Source organism: Chelonia mydas, chromosome 9 (assembly GCF_015237465.2).
Source record: "Chelonia mydas isolate rCheMyd1 chromosome 9, rCheMyd1.pri.v2, whole genome shotgun sequence".
NCBI lineage: Eukaryota > Metazoa > Chordata > Testudines > Cheloniidae > Chelonia > Chelonia mydas.
In genome coordinates, this window is record NC_057855.1 from 55,740,552 (window position 1) to 55,757,513 (window position 16,962).

Genomic DNA, 16,962 nt, shown 5'->3' on the forward strand with positions numbered 1-16,962 from the left:
TAACAGGAGATGAAGTACCAAGGAAGAGAGCTTATTTCTTTTGGAGAATTTAGTAAATCGGTAGTGTTTTCTGTTAGCTATTTACCTACTTTTGAACGTTATAAATCGCTTAGGTGATCGCTGGGGATTTTTGATCTTTACAGAACTCCCCAGTTCATGCAGGCTATCGAGGTGAAATGGTCATGAAGTACCAGCTTTCTCCTCTCTCCCTCTGGAGTAAATCAGGCGTCACCCCACCAAAGTCACTGCAGTTACATACATGTAAGTGAGAGGACAATCAGGCTCAGACAATCAGGCATTGGCTCACAATCACCATTCCAGTGCCTTATTTATAAGGTTTGCCCAGCTCTGGTGTCTGACTTGTGGCACACCTGCCATTTACTTTCCCCCTTTGGGGGGGCCCTTGTTGAGATGATGCACCATCCAGTCACTAAAAGGTGGGGGAGGCACCTTCTTGAGCCCAACCATGATGCACCAAGTACAAGCCAGAGATGACCTGCGCCACTCCCTCCCCTTCGTCTCTGGAATTCCCTGCCCCTGCCTGCTGACCACCACAGATCCACCCCAAGCCAGAGAATTTCTTGGTTTTAATGTCCCACAGTTCCTGAGCTCCTCACAAGACTTTTCCTCAGCCCAGAATCCAGCCTGTGCAGTCCATGTCAGTCTCTGCACTGGTCAGGAGACGGCAGGGGTGATATATGCAGAGCCTAGCATGAGGCTGCTGGCCTTTTACTGCTGCCAATCATTTCCTTAGCTGGCGTTGCCGGTTGCAGCTGAATTTGTCCTTTGATACTCCCTGTACCCTCAAAACCATCCCATGGTACTAGGGTCTGTGAGTGTTTGTGCAGAGGGCAGCCCATTGGCAGGTTCAGCTCCATCTGGGGCTTTCCATAGCGTTCAAAGTCATGCTATGCAGACAAAGAATCACAGGAGATTCTCCTGCCAGAGATAGAATAGCTGGATGGGCTGGGGTGGAGGGGATAGGTGGTGAGCTGTCTTGTTTAAGAAATGGCAGCTTGCTTGAAAAGAAGAGGCATCTTAACAGTTGAAAAGGCTGAGGGGAAGAGCCTTGGAGTAGATTGTCAAAGGCACAATGGGAGCTGGCTGCCTAATTCCCTTTTTGTGCCTTGGAAAATCTTCCTGCTAGTTCCGACATCTATTCTGAAATCTCTCCATCAGAAAAATTTCTGAGCTCTTCAAGGTCTATTCGTTGCCGTATTTGAGAGATGGAGAAGCAGATTTCTTCCAGTGGCACAGAAACAGCATCACTATTCGTTCTTTCCTGAGGCTAGTGGACTCTGCCACTGGAACAAGAAACCTGCTCACATCTGAAGGTTTCCTCTTTGCAGCTGATCCCAGGGTCACTGGCATTTTTCATCTCGCCAAACGCATGTTCTTCACAGACTAGTTTTCTCTTGCTCTTACTGCTGCTCCACTGATTTTGAGAAGCAACATCCTCGCCTGACCATCACTCTCCTGAGTGTTCCCAAGGCCATTCTTAGCTCCAAGGCCATTCTTTGTTCTGGGAGAATATGTTTCTCAAAATTACCTCTCAGCTTCCTGTCAGAGATGCCACACTCCAGAATCTCTCTCTCTGCTCTCCTCCCCCCTTTATGATCACATATGCACTCCCCTGCTCAGCTTGCTATATCTCAATTGCTTCCTCCCACCATTTCAGAGCCCACTGATGGTGTGTGCTGTGTGTCTCCCTGCCAGATGCTTTTGTCACAGTCCTTCCAAATTGCTGGTCCTCTTGAAAAACACGCTCTTTTCTCCTCCTCCAAGAAGCTTGCTATACAGGCTGCCCAGAGATCAGAGACCCCTCCTGCTTCTAGCACATGAAGCAACTGTATTTGTGTTTTTGGTCTCTCGTCCCCCATTTCCCAGCATTGTCAACTCTTGTGGATTTTATCACGTCACGGGATATTTGGGCTTTTTCTTCTTAAAGCCCCAACTCCTGGAATGATGTGATTATGTGAAACAGCTTCCATTTTTTTAAAAAGTTAATTTCTTGCCCTTGTGGACCTAAGGTTTAAAGACTTGAAGGCAAACGCATCCTTTTAATCGCGTGAGTTAATACGGGACTTATTTTTTGGAGCCTGACTTGATTTATGAATGCCTGGGGCTAGCAATGCTGCTTTTCTCTTCCTTTGGCTGCCACTTGTTTTACATCATCGCCAATACGTGTACTAAACTTCCATTATATTCCCAGCTAACTTTACTTAATCCAAATTTCACTTGACAGATTTCCCCCCTTCTCCTCATCCACTCATTATAGAAGCACGACTGTCCTCTCACTGGATTTATTTCAGTGACTCGAGACTTGAAAAGGCCCAATTTCTGTTCCCCCTTAGATAAAATCCCAGCCGTCCCCTTTAAATCCCTTAGGAATTTAGGATATTGGGAGTTTTTTTTTCAGACACTTGAGAAATATGCATAAGAAAAAATATTAAAAGACTGGAGACCTTCTCTTCTGAGGCCACGTCTAGACTAGCCTTTTCTGTTCTGCTGTAACTAGAGAGTGAACACATGTTAACTAACTCAGATCCTGAATGTTTATGTCCTGGAACACATGCAACCTAGATCTCCCGCACTGCAACTTGAGACTATTGCTCTTTGTTCGGTTATCTACCACTATTTTGAACAGCTTAGTGCCATCCTCTTTGAAACCTCCCCTCCCCACTTCAGGTAGTTGAAAGCTGCTAACAAATTCCCTCTTGTATCCCCTCTTGTGTCAATACATCTTGCTATTATTATATATTTAACAGACCAGCATTGCCTAGGGGATAGATCACCTAGGTAGGACTCTCAGATCTGGGCTCTGTTCTGATCCTGGCCTGCTGCATGACATGGGACACGTTACATTGCCATTGTATGCCTCAGTTTCGCTACCTGCACAATTCACTATAAAAATGCTTTGTAAGAACTAGTGATGAGCAGTGCTGTATAAGAAGTAGGTACGATCAACCCAGGATAGATCAACCCTGCTTCTTCCCCAAGGCCCTGATCGTTCCCCAAGGCCCCCGCCTCCATTCCCCCCTCCCTCCTTCGCTTGCTCTCCCCCAGCCTCATTCACTTTCATGGGGCTGGGGCAGGGGTTTGGAGTGTGGGAGGGAGCTCTGGCTTGAGTCTGGGGTAGCGGGTTGGGGGCAGGTGTGAGAGGTGCAAGCTCTGGAAGGGAGTTTTGGTGCAGGGGTCATATAGTCACACTGCACCTAATGTCATAGAATCCACTGAACACTGGTCTACACTAATGTAGAAGCGAAAAATCGATCTCCGATCGCTCTGCCATCAACTCTGGAACTCTACCACAGCGAGAGGCGGAAGCAGAGTCGACGGGGGAGTGGCCACCATCGATCCCGTGGCGTAAGGACGCGAAGTCTATGATTCTAAGTTGATCTAAGATACATCGACTTCAGCTACGCTAGTCTTGTAGCGGAAGTTGTGTATCTTAGATCGATCTCCCCAGAGTAGAGCACAATTTTACACTGAGCTTTACTTTTTATTAGTGTCATTTGTAGTTTTGAGCTCCAAAATCCTTCAGGAATTGTCACTTTCTCAACTGTGGGGTGTGCATTGCTTGAGCCTGGGGCAAGGGGTTGGAGTGCAGGAGTGAGGGGGTGCAAGCTCTGGAAGGGAGTTTGGGTGCAGGAGAGGCTCCGGGATGGGGCAGGGGGTTGGGGTGTGGGAGAGGATGCGAGGTGTAGGCTCCAGCCAGGAGGCACTTAACACAGGCGGCTCCAGGTCAGCGACACAGTGGGGCTCAGGCAGCCTGCCTGCCTGTCCTGGCCCCATGCTACTCCCGGAAGTGGCTTGCTGCTGGCAAGTCTCTGCGGCCCCTGTGGGAGAGGGTGCAGCGGGTATCTGCCATGAACCGACCAGTGGGAGCTGTGGGGATGGTGCTGGGGGGGGCAGCATGAGGAGCTGCCTCCCCCTCCCCTCCTCCCCCCAGGGGCTGTGAAGACATGCTAGCAGCCAGCTGCTTCTGGGAGCAGTGTGGGGCCAGGGCAGTCTGCCTGAGCCCCGCTCCACCACCGGACTTTTAGTAGCCCAGAGATCACGACTGACTAGCAGAGGCTTCAGGATCGACCAGTTGATCATGATCCATGGGTTGCTGACCACTGTCTTATGTCGACCTAACTGTAGTGTAGACCCAAGGCTCAAGTGAACCTGGCTCAATTTCTTGCTCCACCATAGGTTTGTGTGACCTTGGGCAAGTCACTTATGGCCAATTTTTTAAAGGTGTTTAGGTACCTAAAGATGCAGCTAGGCACTAGGTTCCTCTCTGCATCTTTACACCAAGTGCCTTTGAAATCTGTCCTCCCATTCCCCATCTGTAAAATGGAGATGATGCAAACAACACCTAACGTTTACCTAGCACTTTTTACCTTCAGATCTTAAAGCACCAGTTTTACAGTTTGTTTCAGAGCAGCAGCCGTGTATCCGCAAAAATAGAAGGAGGACTTGTGGCACCTTAGAGACTAACAAATTTATTTGAGCATAAGCTTTCGTGAGCTACATCCGATGAAGTGAGTTGTAGCTCACGAACGCTTATGCTCAAATAAATTTGCTAGTCTCTAAGGTGCCACAAGTACTCCTTTTCTTTATACCTAGACAGTTTGTATATATTTTATTTGTATAGTTTTCCCCTATTGCCTGGCCCTGCTATGATCGGGAGTATACCCACCTTCAATTATTTCTCCCCTAGCAGTCCGGGGTGGAGAGAGGAATGCTAAACCTTTGAATCATTAAAATTCTCAGTTCACAGAATACCAACAATTAACCAATATTAACCACAAATAGTTCCCTCTTTACTGTTTATCTCTATGACCAGGGGGTGTGCACACCTGAATGATCAATTGCTTTTGAGTGTATGGTATACCTTTTAGCAGTATTCTCAACAATTACAATGCATTATTCTGCCCCCTTTCGCAATTCTCCACCAAAAATGTTATGCTTAAACAAAGCACACAAGATCTTTTTATAGGGGAGAAGGCAACACGCATTTATTGAGAATACAGCAGTTAGCATATGCTTTTTAGTCACCCCCCACCCCCCATGCACACAGTCCATGCACACAGTCCTGCCAGTTGATGTTTATAGTTACCAGTCCAGAGTCTGGATCAATCTAGTGGCCAGCCAGATTGGTCACAGAGTGGAGCCGGGCTCTGTTGGTCACAATCCAATGCTCCTGGAGTAGTGTCAAGACGAACCCAAAGTCCCATGGCAAAGCACTCTGTTCTTATAGTCTTTTTTTTTTGTTGAAGTCTATGGATTTTGCTGTGTCAGTTTGTGACCGGTTACTTCTTAATTTGGTGTTATTTTTTGGTGACCCAAAACACCTGAGGGTCATTCTGTCTGGTTTTGATTTAATTTTTATTTTGTGTTTTAAGGTTGCCAGCCTTCACCTCAGGGTTGTCAGTCTGCCCCTCCTCAACCATGGATGCGTGTTGTTGGTTCTCTGGTGTCTCTGAGTCTTTTCAGTCTCTTTAGTTTTTTTACTCCTTCTCCCTTGACCATTTGGCTTCAAAAATGGCCTTCACATTTTATTTTTTTCCGATGCATATATTCCTCATTTACAGTTTTTTGCAGAGTCCTAACAAATAGCAGTGTTTTATGTTGAACAAGAAAGTCATCATAAATTAGACCCTACTAAATTTTGTAACTATCCTTTCCCACATTGGGGCCTGGTCCTCCGAAATTCCTCTAATTTAATACATTTAATACATCCATATAAACTAGGAGCATAACCTGCAGCTTTGGCACCACTGCCTCAGGCCCCAAGGGCAGTGCCGTTGAGTCAGGTGCCCCTCGACTCCCTGACTTGCAGCTTAGTTGAGGTCCAGTTGCCTCCTACCCCAGATACCTCTGCGGCTGCAAGGGATCTTATTGTCTTGACAGTATCGGCATCCACTCAGCCTCAGACCAAGGCGCCGGCACCTGTACATGTGGCACCGTCCCGAGGCAAGCCAGAAGTCATCCACCTGCCGGCACCATCAGTCGAGCTGTGGCACTGATTCCGTTCTCGGCCCTCTTCCCACTCCCGATGCTGCTTGCAGTCCTGGCACCCCTCTCCATCGCGACACTGCTCATACTCGCGGCACCGGTCTTGGCACCACTCCGTGTGCCAGTCGCCATCGAGGAGCTGATCCCAGACCTGATGCCGCTCATCATCTTGGCCCAGGTCCAGATCCAGATCCCGTTCCAGATCTCGGTACCGTCCAGGTCCCAGCACCGCTCCCCAGCATCGTGACACCACTCTCTATCGCCTCATCGACGTGACTTGGCGCAGATCCACTCAGCACCACCATGGCCATCACGTTCTGCCTCTCATTCTAAAGGATCGGAGGCAGGGTTGTGCTTCTCAGAATGCTGCCATTTGGACCACAGCCACATGGACTAAGGGGCTGGACACTGGCAGGCACAGGAGCAAGGTCCCACTCAAGGGTCCACTCAATAGCCCAGGGTGCGCTGTCTGGGACTTCTCGATCAGCCCCATCTGAGCCACGAGTGCCAGAGGCTACCGCCAGCTGACCCACCCCATGATGGCCTTCTCTCCCTGCTTCAGGTCCCCCTCCAACTCCGGTTCCTGGTCCAGGCACTGAGGTCACTGGCACAGGGCAACTGGGCCCAGCTCTGCAAGAGGCCCCAGACAACCCTCCTCGTCCCCCTCATCCGACGAGGCGGTGGCAGGCACTGCAGTATTGGGACCCCCTCCGATAGACCTCCGCACCCACCAGGACCTCCATGCGCAGGGTAGCGCACAATACTAACTCCAAACCTCAAATAAACTACTGGAGGAGCAAACAGCTGTGCATATCTCTATATCAGTGTTATAGAGAGTGGAAAATTTATGGGTTTACCCTGTATAAGCTTTATACAGAGTAAAATAGATTTATTTGAAGTTTGGATCCCATTGGGAGCTGGGTGTCTGGGTGCTGGAGACAGGAGTACTTGCTGAGCTCTTTTGTTTAGTCTTCAGATTTGAGGGCATTAACCAAACTTTGGGTCTGTGTTGCAGCAGGCTAGCTTGTCTGGTTCAACAAGACAGGGTTGTTGAAGCCCCAGGCAGGCAGGGAAAACGGGCTCAGAGATAGTCTCAGCACATCAGGGGGCAATCTCAAGGGGGTCTCTGAGACAGAACCCATCACAGTGGTGTAGTCAAACAGGATATGTGCACAGCTGATTGCTTTGAGACACTGGTAGTGATTTTGAGTGAGTTTTAAGTGTGGTGGCTGGAGAACAGACAAAGGAGTTACTGGTTTGTTACTTTCTGTTTGCTTATTTTGGGTTAGGGAAATAAGGACAGAAAAGTAAGCAAAATGAGTGAGAGTGAAGCTCAGAAGAAGCTAGAACTTCAGAGGTTGCAGATTGTTGAGAAGGAAAATGAACACAAAAGGCAGATGGAATTAAGACAAATGGAAATTGATGTGAAAATTGCCAGGGAGAAAGCTGCTCATGAAAGAGTCACGGAGTTAAAAGGCAAAGAACTTGAGGCCCAGAAACAGGTCCAAATTGAAGCACAAATCTCTCTCCTGGAAAAAGAAGTCTGCCCACCAGCAAGCCCTGGAACTCAGCCAGCTGGAGGCTGACAAAAGGCTGCCCACCAGCAAGCCCTGGACTTAAAAGACAAAGAAATTGAGGCCCAGAAACAGGCTGAGATTGAAGCACAGAAAGCTGCCCAGGAGGAAAAGAAAAGAGAGAGACAGCAATTCCTGGAGTTAAAAGACAAAGAAATACAGGCCCAAATTGAGACCCAGAAGCATGAACTTGCTGTAATGGAGTGGAAGAATCAAAAATCTTCAGCAGCTGGCTCCACTTCCCCAAAAGTCCACAAATGGGAACGGTTATTCCCATCATATGATGAATCCAGTGATACTGCCCAAAATGTCATCAGCTTTGAGAGACTGTGCACTCTCCATGCGATTCCCGATGATCAAGAGATGACTACTTTGGTTGCAAAATTGACTGGAAGAGCTCTGGATTTATTCAATAAGATGCCTACTGCTGATGCTTCAAACTATGGTATAGTTAAGGAATTGGTTTTGAAACAGTTTCAGATTACACCTGAAACCTACAGGGTTAAATTAAGGAGCCTTAAGAGGGGAACTGGATTAAGTAATGTACTTTATGTAAATGAAATGAAGGATTTGTTAGTCAAGTAGGTGAGGGGAAAAGGCATTACAGGCTTTGAAGAAATGTGCAATTTGGTTCCTCAGGAGCAGTTCCTGAATATGTGCAGTGATGATGTAAAAGAGTATTTGTGGGACAAAAAGGTGGATGCAGTGGGTGAATTAGCTGGGTTTGCAGACTCTTATGAGCAATCACAAGCTGCAATTAAACATAAACCACTGGCAGAGGGGTACAGGGTTGGTGGAAAGCAGAATCACCGTTTTACCCCTGGGAAAAAGGGGGCTGAGTGTTCACCTCCTCATTCCCCTGTTACTCGTCCCAAGTCTCCTGTACAAGCAGAGGAGCCCAGAAGTTGCTATCATTGTAATTCCACTGAGCACCTGAGGAATAAATGTCCTGGGCTGAGGGGGAACTGAGCAGGTAACACATGAACCTGCTGCTTCTCAGAGCACAGGGGTATCCCAGGCTGCTGCCTCTTACCACACAGGATTTGTAAAGGTTGCTTCTACGCAACCAAGCAGTGAGCATATGTGTGCTGTTAAGCTTAATGGCAAAGTATGCCAAGTTTGGAGGGATACTGGTACAGAAATTTCTGTTGTCAAGAGGGACCTGATCCATGAGAAGGATTTATTACCAGGAAAAATGGCAGAATTAGAACTGGTGGGAGATTAAGTCCTTGCACCTTTAGCTAAGGTACACATGGAAACTGGTGATTTGCAGGTTGAACTGACTGTCGCAGCAGTGGCACACAATTTTGCACTGTTTCTTCTGGGAAATGATTTTTTTGATGCGGCAGAGTCTGTCCCAGGGTTTGTTAGCAGCGAGAAGGAATCTTGTGCTGAAAGCCCCAGAGGGGAGGGTGAAGTCACATGGGCTGCTGGGGAAATAGGACAGTGTCTCTTTAATTCTTCTGTAGCAGTGGAAAATGGGCCGTTGGGGGCAGGGATGGTCAAGACCATCAAGGCAGGTCCCTGCGGGAGAGGGTGTCTACAGCCAGCTCCTGTCCTGTGATCATCATGTATTTCTCTATCAGTGTTATAGACGGTGGACAATTTATGAATTTACCCTGTATAAGCTTTATACAGAGTAAAGCGGATCTATTTGGGGTTCAGACTCCCAGAAAGGCTGAACACTGGGCCCTGGAAAAGTCCCTGTTAACTGAGGAGCCCCTGGACTGAGTGAATCTCAATTTCCGTGAACTTCAGAGAGGCGTGGCCCAACCTCTGGGTCTGTGCTGGAGCTGACTGGAGTGTCTAACTCAGCAAGACAGGAGTGGAGGAGCACCTGTTCTGGCAGGAGGGTTGTTCTCATTGGTATCCCAGCTCATCGAGTGACAGTCTCGAGGGGAGTCTCTGTGACCAAATCTGTCACAGTAACGTCAAGGTCTGACAAATTAACATGCTGCATTATCTACTAATAGCACTAAAGCTTCAAGGATAGAAACACTGGGCAGCCCAAACAGCATTACCAAAGCAATGATGTTCCAGCCTTCAACACTTAACAACACGGGGTAGTATTTCTGAGGTCTAGTAAACCAGCTGTCTGAGCACAGCTGGGACAGTACACTGAAAGAACACATGTACACAGAAGCCAAACTGACAACACTGTGTAATCACATTGTATGCAGGGCATGCCATATAGCAACCAGGGTCGGATTCAGACCAGGCATCTAGCAGTGAAAGGCGGTATGGCACTTTTAGTAGCCATGTTTTGGATTAATTACGTGTCACTAGTGTGAAATTAATTCAAATTTCATAAAACCTATGGTTCAAGGTACAGAAATCAAGACTGTGGTACCACAAGAGGCCATTTTTACAAAAACATAAGCAGATATTTATAGCTACATTCTGCTCTTAAAGGTGACCTGAAAAAAAAATCCAGCAACTGTAGTTATAGGCTCAGGCCTTCAAACGGCAAGGGGCACTGAGCACTTACTAGCATTTACATTTACCTTTCCTTACAGCTCCCCCAGACCAGCTCCTTCCTGACCCCAATCCTGATCAAATGAAGTCAATGGAAGTTTGGCCACTGATTTCAATAGCAGCAAAATCAGGCACCCAGAATGCAACTATGACCCTGTAGTATTTGACACAGAACTCCACAGTAACAAGGAGTGGCCTTAGGAATGGGGGTGGCTTTTTTAACATAGTGCAGTTTCACAAAGTTTCTATGATTGCTGTCACAAGGTTATAAAATCATAGTAATTAAAACAGGACACCAGTAATGTTATTGGCACAGGAGGATAAATGTTATCAGGATGCTCAGATCTAATCTATAGTCACTCGGTAAATGCTTCATTCATAGAATATCAGGGTTGGAAGGGACCTCAGGAGGTCATCTAGTTCAACCCCCTGCTCAAAGCAAGACCAATCCCCCACCAAATCATCCCAGCCAGGGCTTTGTCAAGCCTGACCTTGAAAACCTCTAAGGAAAGAGATTCCACCACCTCCCTAGGTAACACAGTCCAGTGCTTCACCACCCTCCTAGTGAAAAAGTTTTTCCTAACATCTAACCTAAACCTCCCCCACTGCAACTTGAGACCATTACTCCTGGTTCTGTCATCTGGTACCACTGAGAACAGTCTAGAGCCATCCTCTTTGGAACCCCATTTCAGGTAGATAAAAGCAGCTATCAAATCCCCCCTCATTCTTCTCTTCTGCAGACTAAACAATCCCAGTTCCCTCAGCCTCTCCTCATAAGTCATGTGCTCCAGTCCCCTAATAATTTTTGTTGCCCTCCGCTGGACTCTTTCCAATTTTTCCACATCCTTCTTGTAGTGTGGGGCCCAAAACTGGACACTCCGTTGCCCTGCACCTTCTGCAGTCATTTACACCAAGGCAAGGCAGGTGTAAAACATTACTGTTCTGACTGGACAGCTTGTCACACCCAATAAATGACACACCAGGTACAGGGCAGGGGAGAATCACGCCCAAGGAATCTGTTTCTTTCAAGGAGATCTCTCCTCTCAGTTCCCCCTCCTGATCCCTTGTCTCTCAGTGACTCTGTTCTTTTCCAGCTGAGCCACAGACTGCTTCAGGTCTTCCACTATCACGTCCACATCATCCTTGGTGGTGTCCCGCCCCACACTGAGCCGCAGGGCATTCTGAGCCACTTCATAGGGAATCCCACAGCTGAGTAGTACAGAGGAGGGCCTGGAAAACAACACAGTGAAAGCAGGGTTTAACCTTTAAACATCACGGAAACACATTCCTCCCCTGTAAAATTCACTAGGACAGTAAAAACAAGTATAATTATCTGAGCAGTGGCAGCCCCCTCCTCCAAGCAGATTATACACTCTCCCCATCATTCTGGCTGGAAGGCACTGGATTCTTCTAGGAGTTGGTCAGTGCTGATCAATCTAGTCAGCTGGAGGTGTCAAGACAATGATGTGAGATACTTGCTCTTGCCTCTGCCTACTGGAGCTAAACACGTTGATTCCACAGTACTTTTGGCCTGCAGTATTTCAGCCAGGCAGGAGTAAGCCAGTGACCCATGCCACAAACTGGGATCAAACCCATCTTCTGCACGGCAGTCTATAGCACTAAAAATAAAGACGCTCAGGGTACTCGAGCTCTATGATTCTATGAAAACACCAAGGTTTCTTACTCAGATTTTGGACTCTGAACAATCTGGAATCTTCTAGCCTCATGGCTCAGCTTGTCATGAGGTGTCCTGTCTTTCCAGTCTGACTGCTCTCATTCTGACCCTGCAAATGCTGAGCTCCTCAGGTCAGCTTCCCTGTTTTCCACGTGCTCTGAGCATACCATTGGTGACATGGCACATAACAGCAGGAGAGCGAGTCACCACCTGAGCACCTCACTGCCCTGTCTATTCAGTGAGAAACTACCCAATGTCACACTAATCCCTGTTACTCAGTGACTCGATTGTGTTTACTGTACATCCTCAACCTACTCCTGGGGGTTACTCAGGACCATGTGGAAAGCACTGCTCTTCCTGTGTGACCCAAAGGAGCAGTTTGAAGGAGCAATTTTTTATGAGAAACTTTCATAAAGGTGCAAACTCAGTCCCCTTCAACCTGACCTCTTTCGTCCCAGGAGAACAACTCAGTATCACAACATGTATTACTTACTGGTCACCCTTCTCAGAGTGGCATGCAGCACCAACACTGGCGAGTAGAGTCTTGCAGTGGGACAGCACCATCCGCCCTGCAGAAGAGACAAAGCACAGGCCCCGCTCAGCACAGGATACTTACCAAGCAGAATGACAGCACAGGGACCCTTCTTTAAACCTCCCATATGCAAATGACCAACCTAAACTTCAAACAACCCTTTCAGCACAACCTCTGAGCAATGTTTTGGCAGGGTCATTTTCCTCTCTGCTCTCAGGGTAAGAATAATAGAATATCAGGGTTGGAAGAGACCTCTAAGGAAGGAGATTCCACCACCTCCCTAGGTAACCCATTCCAGTGCTTCACCACCCTCCTAGTGAAAAAGTTTTTCCTAACATCCAACCAAAACCTCCCCCACTGCAACTTGAGACCATTACTCCTTGTTCTATCATCTGGTACCACTGAGAACAGTCTAGATCCGTCCTCTTTGGAACCCCCTTTCAGATAGTTGAAAATAGCTATCAAATCCCCACTCATTCTTCTCTTCTGCAGACTAAATAATCCCAGTTCCCTCAGCCTCTCCTCATAAGTCATGTGCTCCAGCCCCCTAATCATTTTTCTTGCCCTCCGCTGGACTCTTTCCAATTTTTCCACATCCTTCTTGTAGTGTGGGGCCCAAAACTGGACACAGTACTCCAGATGAGGCCTCCCCAATGCCGAACAGAGGGGAATGATCACGTCCCTTGATCTGCTGGCAATGCTCCTACATATACAGCCCAAAATGCCATTAGCCTTCTTGGCAACAAGTGCACACTGTTGACTCATATCCAGCTTCTCATCCACTGTAACCCCTAGGTCCTTTTCTGCAGAACAGCTGCCTACCGATTCAGTCCCTAGTCTGTAGCAGTGCATGGGATTCTTCCGTCCTAAGTGCAGGACTCTGCACTTGTCCTTGTTGAACCTCATCAGATTCCTTTTGGCCCAATCCTCTAATTTGTCTAGGTCCCTCTGTATCCTATCCCTACCCTCTAGCACAGTGCTTCTCAAGCTATCTGATGTGGGGGACTGGCAATTTTTTTTTCCAATGTGCGCACAGACCAGCAGCTGATGGCCCACGGACCAGCACCAGTCCGCAGACCACCACTTTGAGTAGCACTGCTCTGCGTATCTGCCACTCCTCCCAGTTTAGTGTCATCTGCAAACTTGCTGCGGGTGCAGTCCACGCCATCCTCCAGATCATTAATGAAGATATTGAACAAAACCGGCCCTGGGACCGACCCTTGGGGCACTCCGCTTGATATCGGCTGCCAACTAGACATGGAGCCATTGATCACTACCCATTGAGCCCAAGGATCTAGCCAGCTTTCTATCCACCTTATAGTCCATTCATCCAGTCCATACTTCTCTAACTTGCTGGCAAGAATATTGTGGGAGACCGTATTAAAAGCTTTGCTAAAGTCAAGGAATAACATGTCCACTGCTTTCCCCTCATCCACAGAGCCAGTTATCTCGTCATAGAAGGCAATTAGATTAGTCACGCATGATTTGCCCTTGGTGAATCCATGCTGACTGTTGCTGATCACTTTCCTCTCCTCCGAGTGCTTCAGAATTGATTCCTTGAGGACCTGCTCCATGATTTTTCCAGGGACTGAGGTGAGGCTGACAGCCTATAGTTCCCTGAATCCTCCTTCTTCCCTTTTTTAAAGATGGGCACTACATTAGCCTTTTTCCAGTCATCCGGGACCTCGCCCGAACACCATGAGTTTTCAAAGATAATGGCCAATGGCCCTGGCAGGCCTGACATGCTTCTCCACAGATGAGGGGACTCTGGTGATTCAGCCCTGTGCCTGGCATCCTCCCACAAGATCAATGAGCCGCTGCTCTCTGGCTTGTGCAGGCCTTCTGGCATCCTGCTCCATGGCTGAGGTGGCCATGCAATACGTCTTCTTCAGAGTCTGATAGTACAAGAGGAAAAGCAGCAGGCTAGAGGAAGGGGAATTAGGGCCCCAGACAGAAACGTAAAGGATGACCGTGGCTAGGATAGAAGAGAGATACCTTGCAGCCCTGGCCCCAAAACAGAAAAGTTACAAGTGTTGCAGAGCCGCTTGGCGCCTGGAAATTGACTGTTAAGGTGGAGTCTCTGCTTTCCAAACGAAAGCTGGAAAATAAAATAAACATTAACAGCTCCATGAATGTAAACTGCTCTGCCCTGGGTAGGATGCAGCTGGACAGGAAGACTGCATGAGGAATATGCCCTAGAGCCCCTATAAGCCTTCATCCCCACCCACCACTAGGGCTTTGGGGAGACCTCCTGGGACTTCGCATGTACACAGCCCAGGCTGATTGGTGATTTGAACAGTGAGCTGGCAGGCTGGGACACAAGCTCTAGACTGTTTCTGGGGAATTCACCACTGTGCCATGGCAACTTTGCTCTGGCTACACACCCAGTGCAAGGGGGATCCAAGGCCCCCACAGGAAATAAACCAGCACAGGAGTCACCCTAAGGAAGCTGAAGACCCTGCTCTGCTGACTCCACACTCCCACCGCCACTGAAAGAGGCCCTGCTGCAGGGAGAGTTCCCGGGTGGGTGAGTAGCATGTTGTGGAAGTAACCTGGCCAACGCTGCTTCCCCATGATTCCTGCACCCCTTCAGAGGGCCCTAAGGGCCAATGCAGAAGGGCTACAAGTTAGGGGCACCAGGTGCAAAACAGCATCCAGCATCTCTGAATAGGGGGGACGCACGCCACCGAATTAGAAGGGAGTCATGGCCACAAACAGAAAACCAGTGAAAAGGGTTGTGACTTCCTTCTACAAGAAAGCTGGGGAGAGCCAGTGTTGGCTGAGGAGCCGAACAATCTGAAAGGGGGGAGTCCCATTTCACGCCCTTTTTTATCTATTATCTAGGTACTTACCTGGCTCATATAGTGTGTGAGCACCTACCCTTCTTCTCTCTATCCTTCTCAGTCCATTTCCTCCTCCCCCTTTCTCTATGATCACATATGCACTCCCCTGCTCAGCTTGCTATATCTCAATTGCTTCCTCCCACCATTTCAGAGCCCACTGATGGTGTGTGCTGTGTGTCTCCCTGCCAGATGCTTTTGTCACAGTCCTTCCAAATTGCTGGTCCTCTTGAAAAACACGCTCTTTTCTCCTCCTCCAAGAAGCTTGCTATACAGGCTGCCCAGAGATCAGAGACTCCAGCAGGGGCATAAATGTAACAGGAACCAGGTATGCTCACTTCTAGCCTCTCCTCCAGGTAATCCCGAACCTCCCTCATGTGAGCCTCATAATCCTCACAGTTCTTGTTCACCAGATCAGCGGCCTGAGTGGGGAGAAGAAAACAAATCAGATGCTATATTTCTCAGCAATTGTAACACAAGACCTGGTGACAATCATGTGAGAAGAACAGTAATCCCCTGGAAATGTACCATAAAAACAGCCATACTGAGTCAGACCAATGGTCCATCTAGCCCAGTATCCCGTCTTCCGACAGCGGCCAATGCCAGATGCTTCAGAGGGAATGAACAGAACAGGAATCATAGAGTGATCCATCCCCTGTTGTCCACTCTCAGCTTCTGAGTCTAAGTCAAGGTAGGAATATGTTTGCCTTTACCAGGAACTATGGATATGGGTGTACAAGTACTAACAACCAGTCAGAATGGAATCATTTCCTCTGCCTCATGTACCTGTATATAAGCCAACTTTTCTGACCTGAAAGGAGGCACATTTGGGGGTGGAAAGGCTTATACATGAACTAATTCCACCAAGGTGGAATTTGCATTGGTCACCGTCAGAAGACAGGATACTGCGCTAGACGGACCTTTGGACTGACCCAGTATGGCTGTTCTTATGTTCTTAAGGTGCCTAGCCCCCAATCCAGAGAAGGAAGCCACCTCGAGGGGGATGCTGGTACCATCAGTGGGGCACAAATCCTAGTCTGGTGAAATGAATCCCAAACTCCACATACTCTGGACCCTCACAGCGTTTCTCCTCCAAGGGGTACTTTCAGAACCCAAGTACCAGCACATTTGTTTGTGTGGTGTGGGGCCAGATTTCACAACAGCTCTGCATTCGGCATACTGAGCACTTCGAAAATCTGTTCCGTTATTTCGATGCCTAAACAGGAGCTAAGCACCTTACAAAGTCCTGGCCCTAGTTTGGCACATTTATAGGACAATTTGGTGCAGCGTTCAGGCTCCTGGTGACTTGCCAAACCAGTGCTAGGCACTATGTAGTTTGTTCACCTCCTCTGAAGAATGCTTCCTGGATATCAAACTGTGCATGGGCTCTCAGCTTTCCCCCCAGCCCCTCTCACAAACTTGGTATAGAGTTCCACAAGGGGCGGGGAAGTCCCCTAGCTCTAACTTTTCCTAATCAGAGCTCCGTACACCGAAAACCACTATGTAGTTTTGGCCTCTTTATAAAAAATCTCATCTGGGTGATATAGTTTTCAAATGTGCTATTACTCCACAAGTGAATGCAAACATTTTGTAGCAGTCTTCCCCCAAACCTTGACATGAGCGCTGGGGAACAGGACTGTATAGGTCTCAGAAGGGGAAAGGAGGGGGAAGTAGAAGAAAGAGCAGATCATGCTGTGCTTTATTACAGATCTTTCATGAATTACAGAGGCCATTTTTCAAGGTCAAGACTAGTGCTTTCTAAGACTCATATCCACCACACACAACTTTCCCCTCTTCCTGTGAAATACACACTTATCCCAACATTCTCAAAGCATTGTGCAGATTTAGCTTGGTGACTCC

At 48.0% G+C, this 16,962-nt stretch overlaps 1 protein-coding gene across 14 annotated transcripts in view; it reads right to left on the reverse strand.

Annotated features, from left to right (window-relative positions):
* Positions 1-1,602: 1,602 nt before the first annotated feature.
* The window catches only part of SCLY (selenocysteine lyase), a 32,410-nt gene continuing 17,050 nt past the window's right edge, over positions 1,603-16,962 (reverse strand). For 8 of the 14 annotated variants that reach the window (XM_043522349.1, XM_007067388.4, XM_043522350.1 and 5 more), the window contains 4 exons: positions 15,441-15,524; positions 14,258-14,360; positions 12,224-12,299; positions 9,725-11,285 (listed from right to left, as the gene is read on the reverse strand). In XM_043522349.1, coding sequence (XP_043378284.1) covers positions 11,099-11,285; positions 12,224-12,299; positions 14,258-14,360; positions 15,441-15,524 — 450 coding nt within the window. In that variant the 3' untranslated portion in view covers positions 9,725-11,098. Of the gene's footprint in view, positions 1,821-9,724; positions 11,286-12,223; positions 12,300-13,865; positions 14,158-14,257; positions 14,361-15,398; positions 15,525-16,962 lie in introns of those variants that run through there. The other 6 variants (XM_043522355.1, XM_043522353.1, XM_043522356.1 and 3 more) reach the window with 3 other exon arrangements.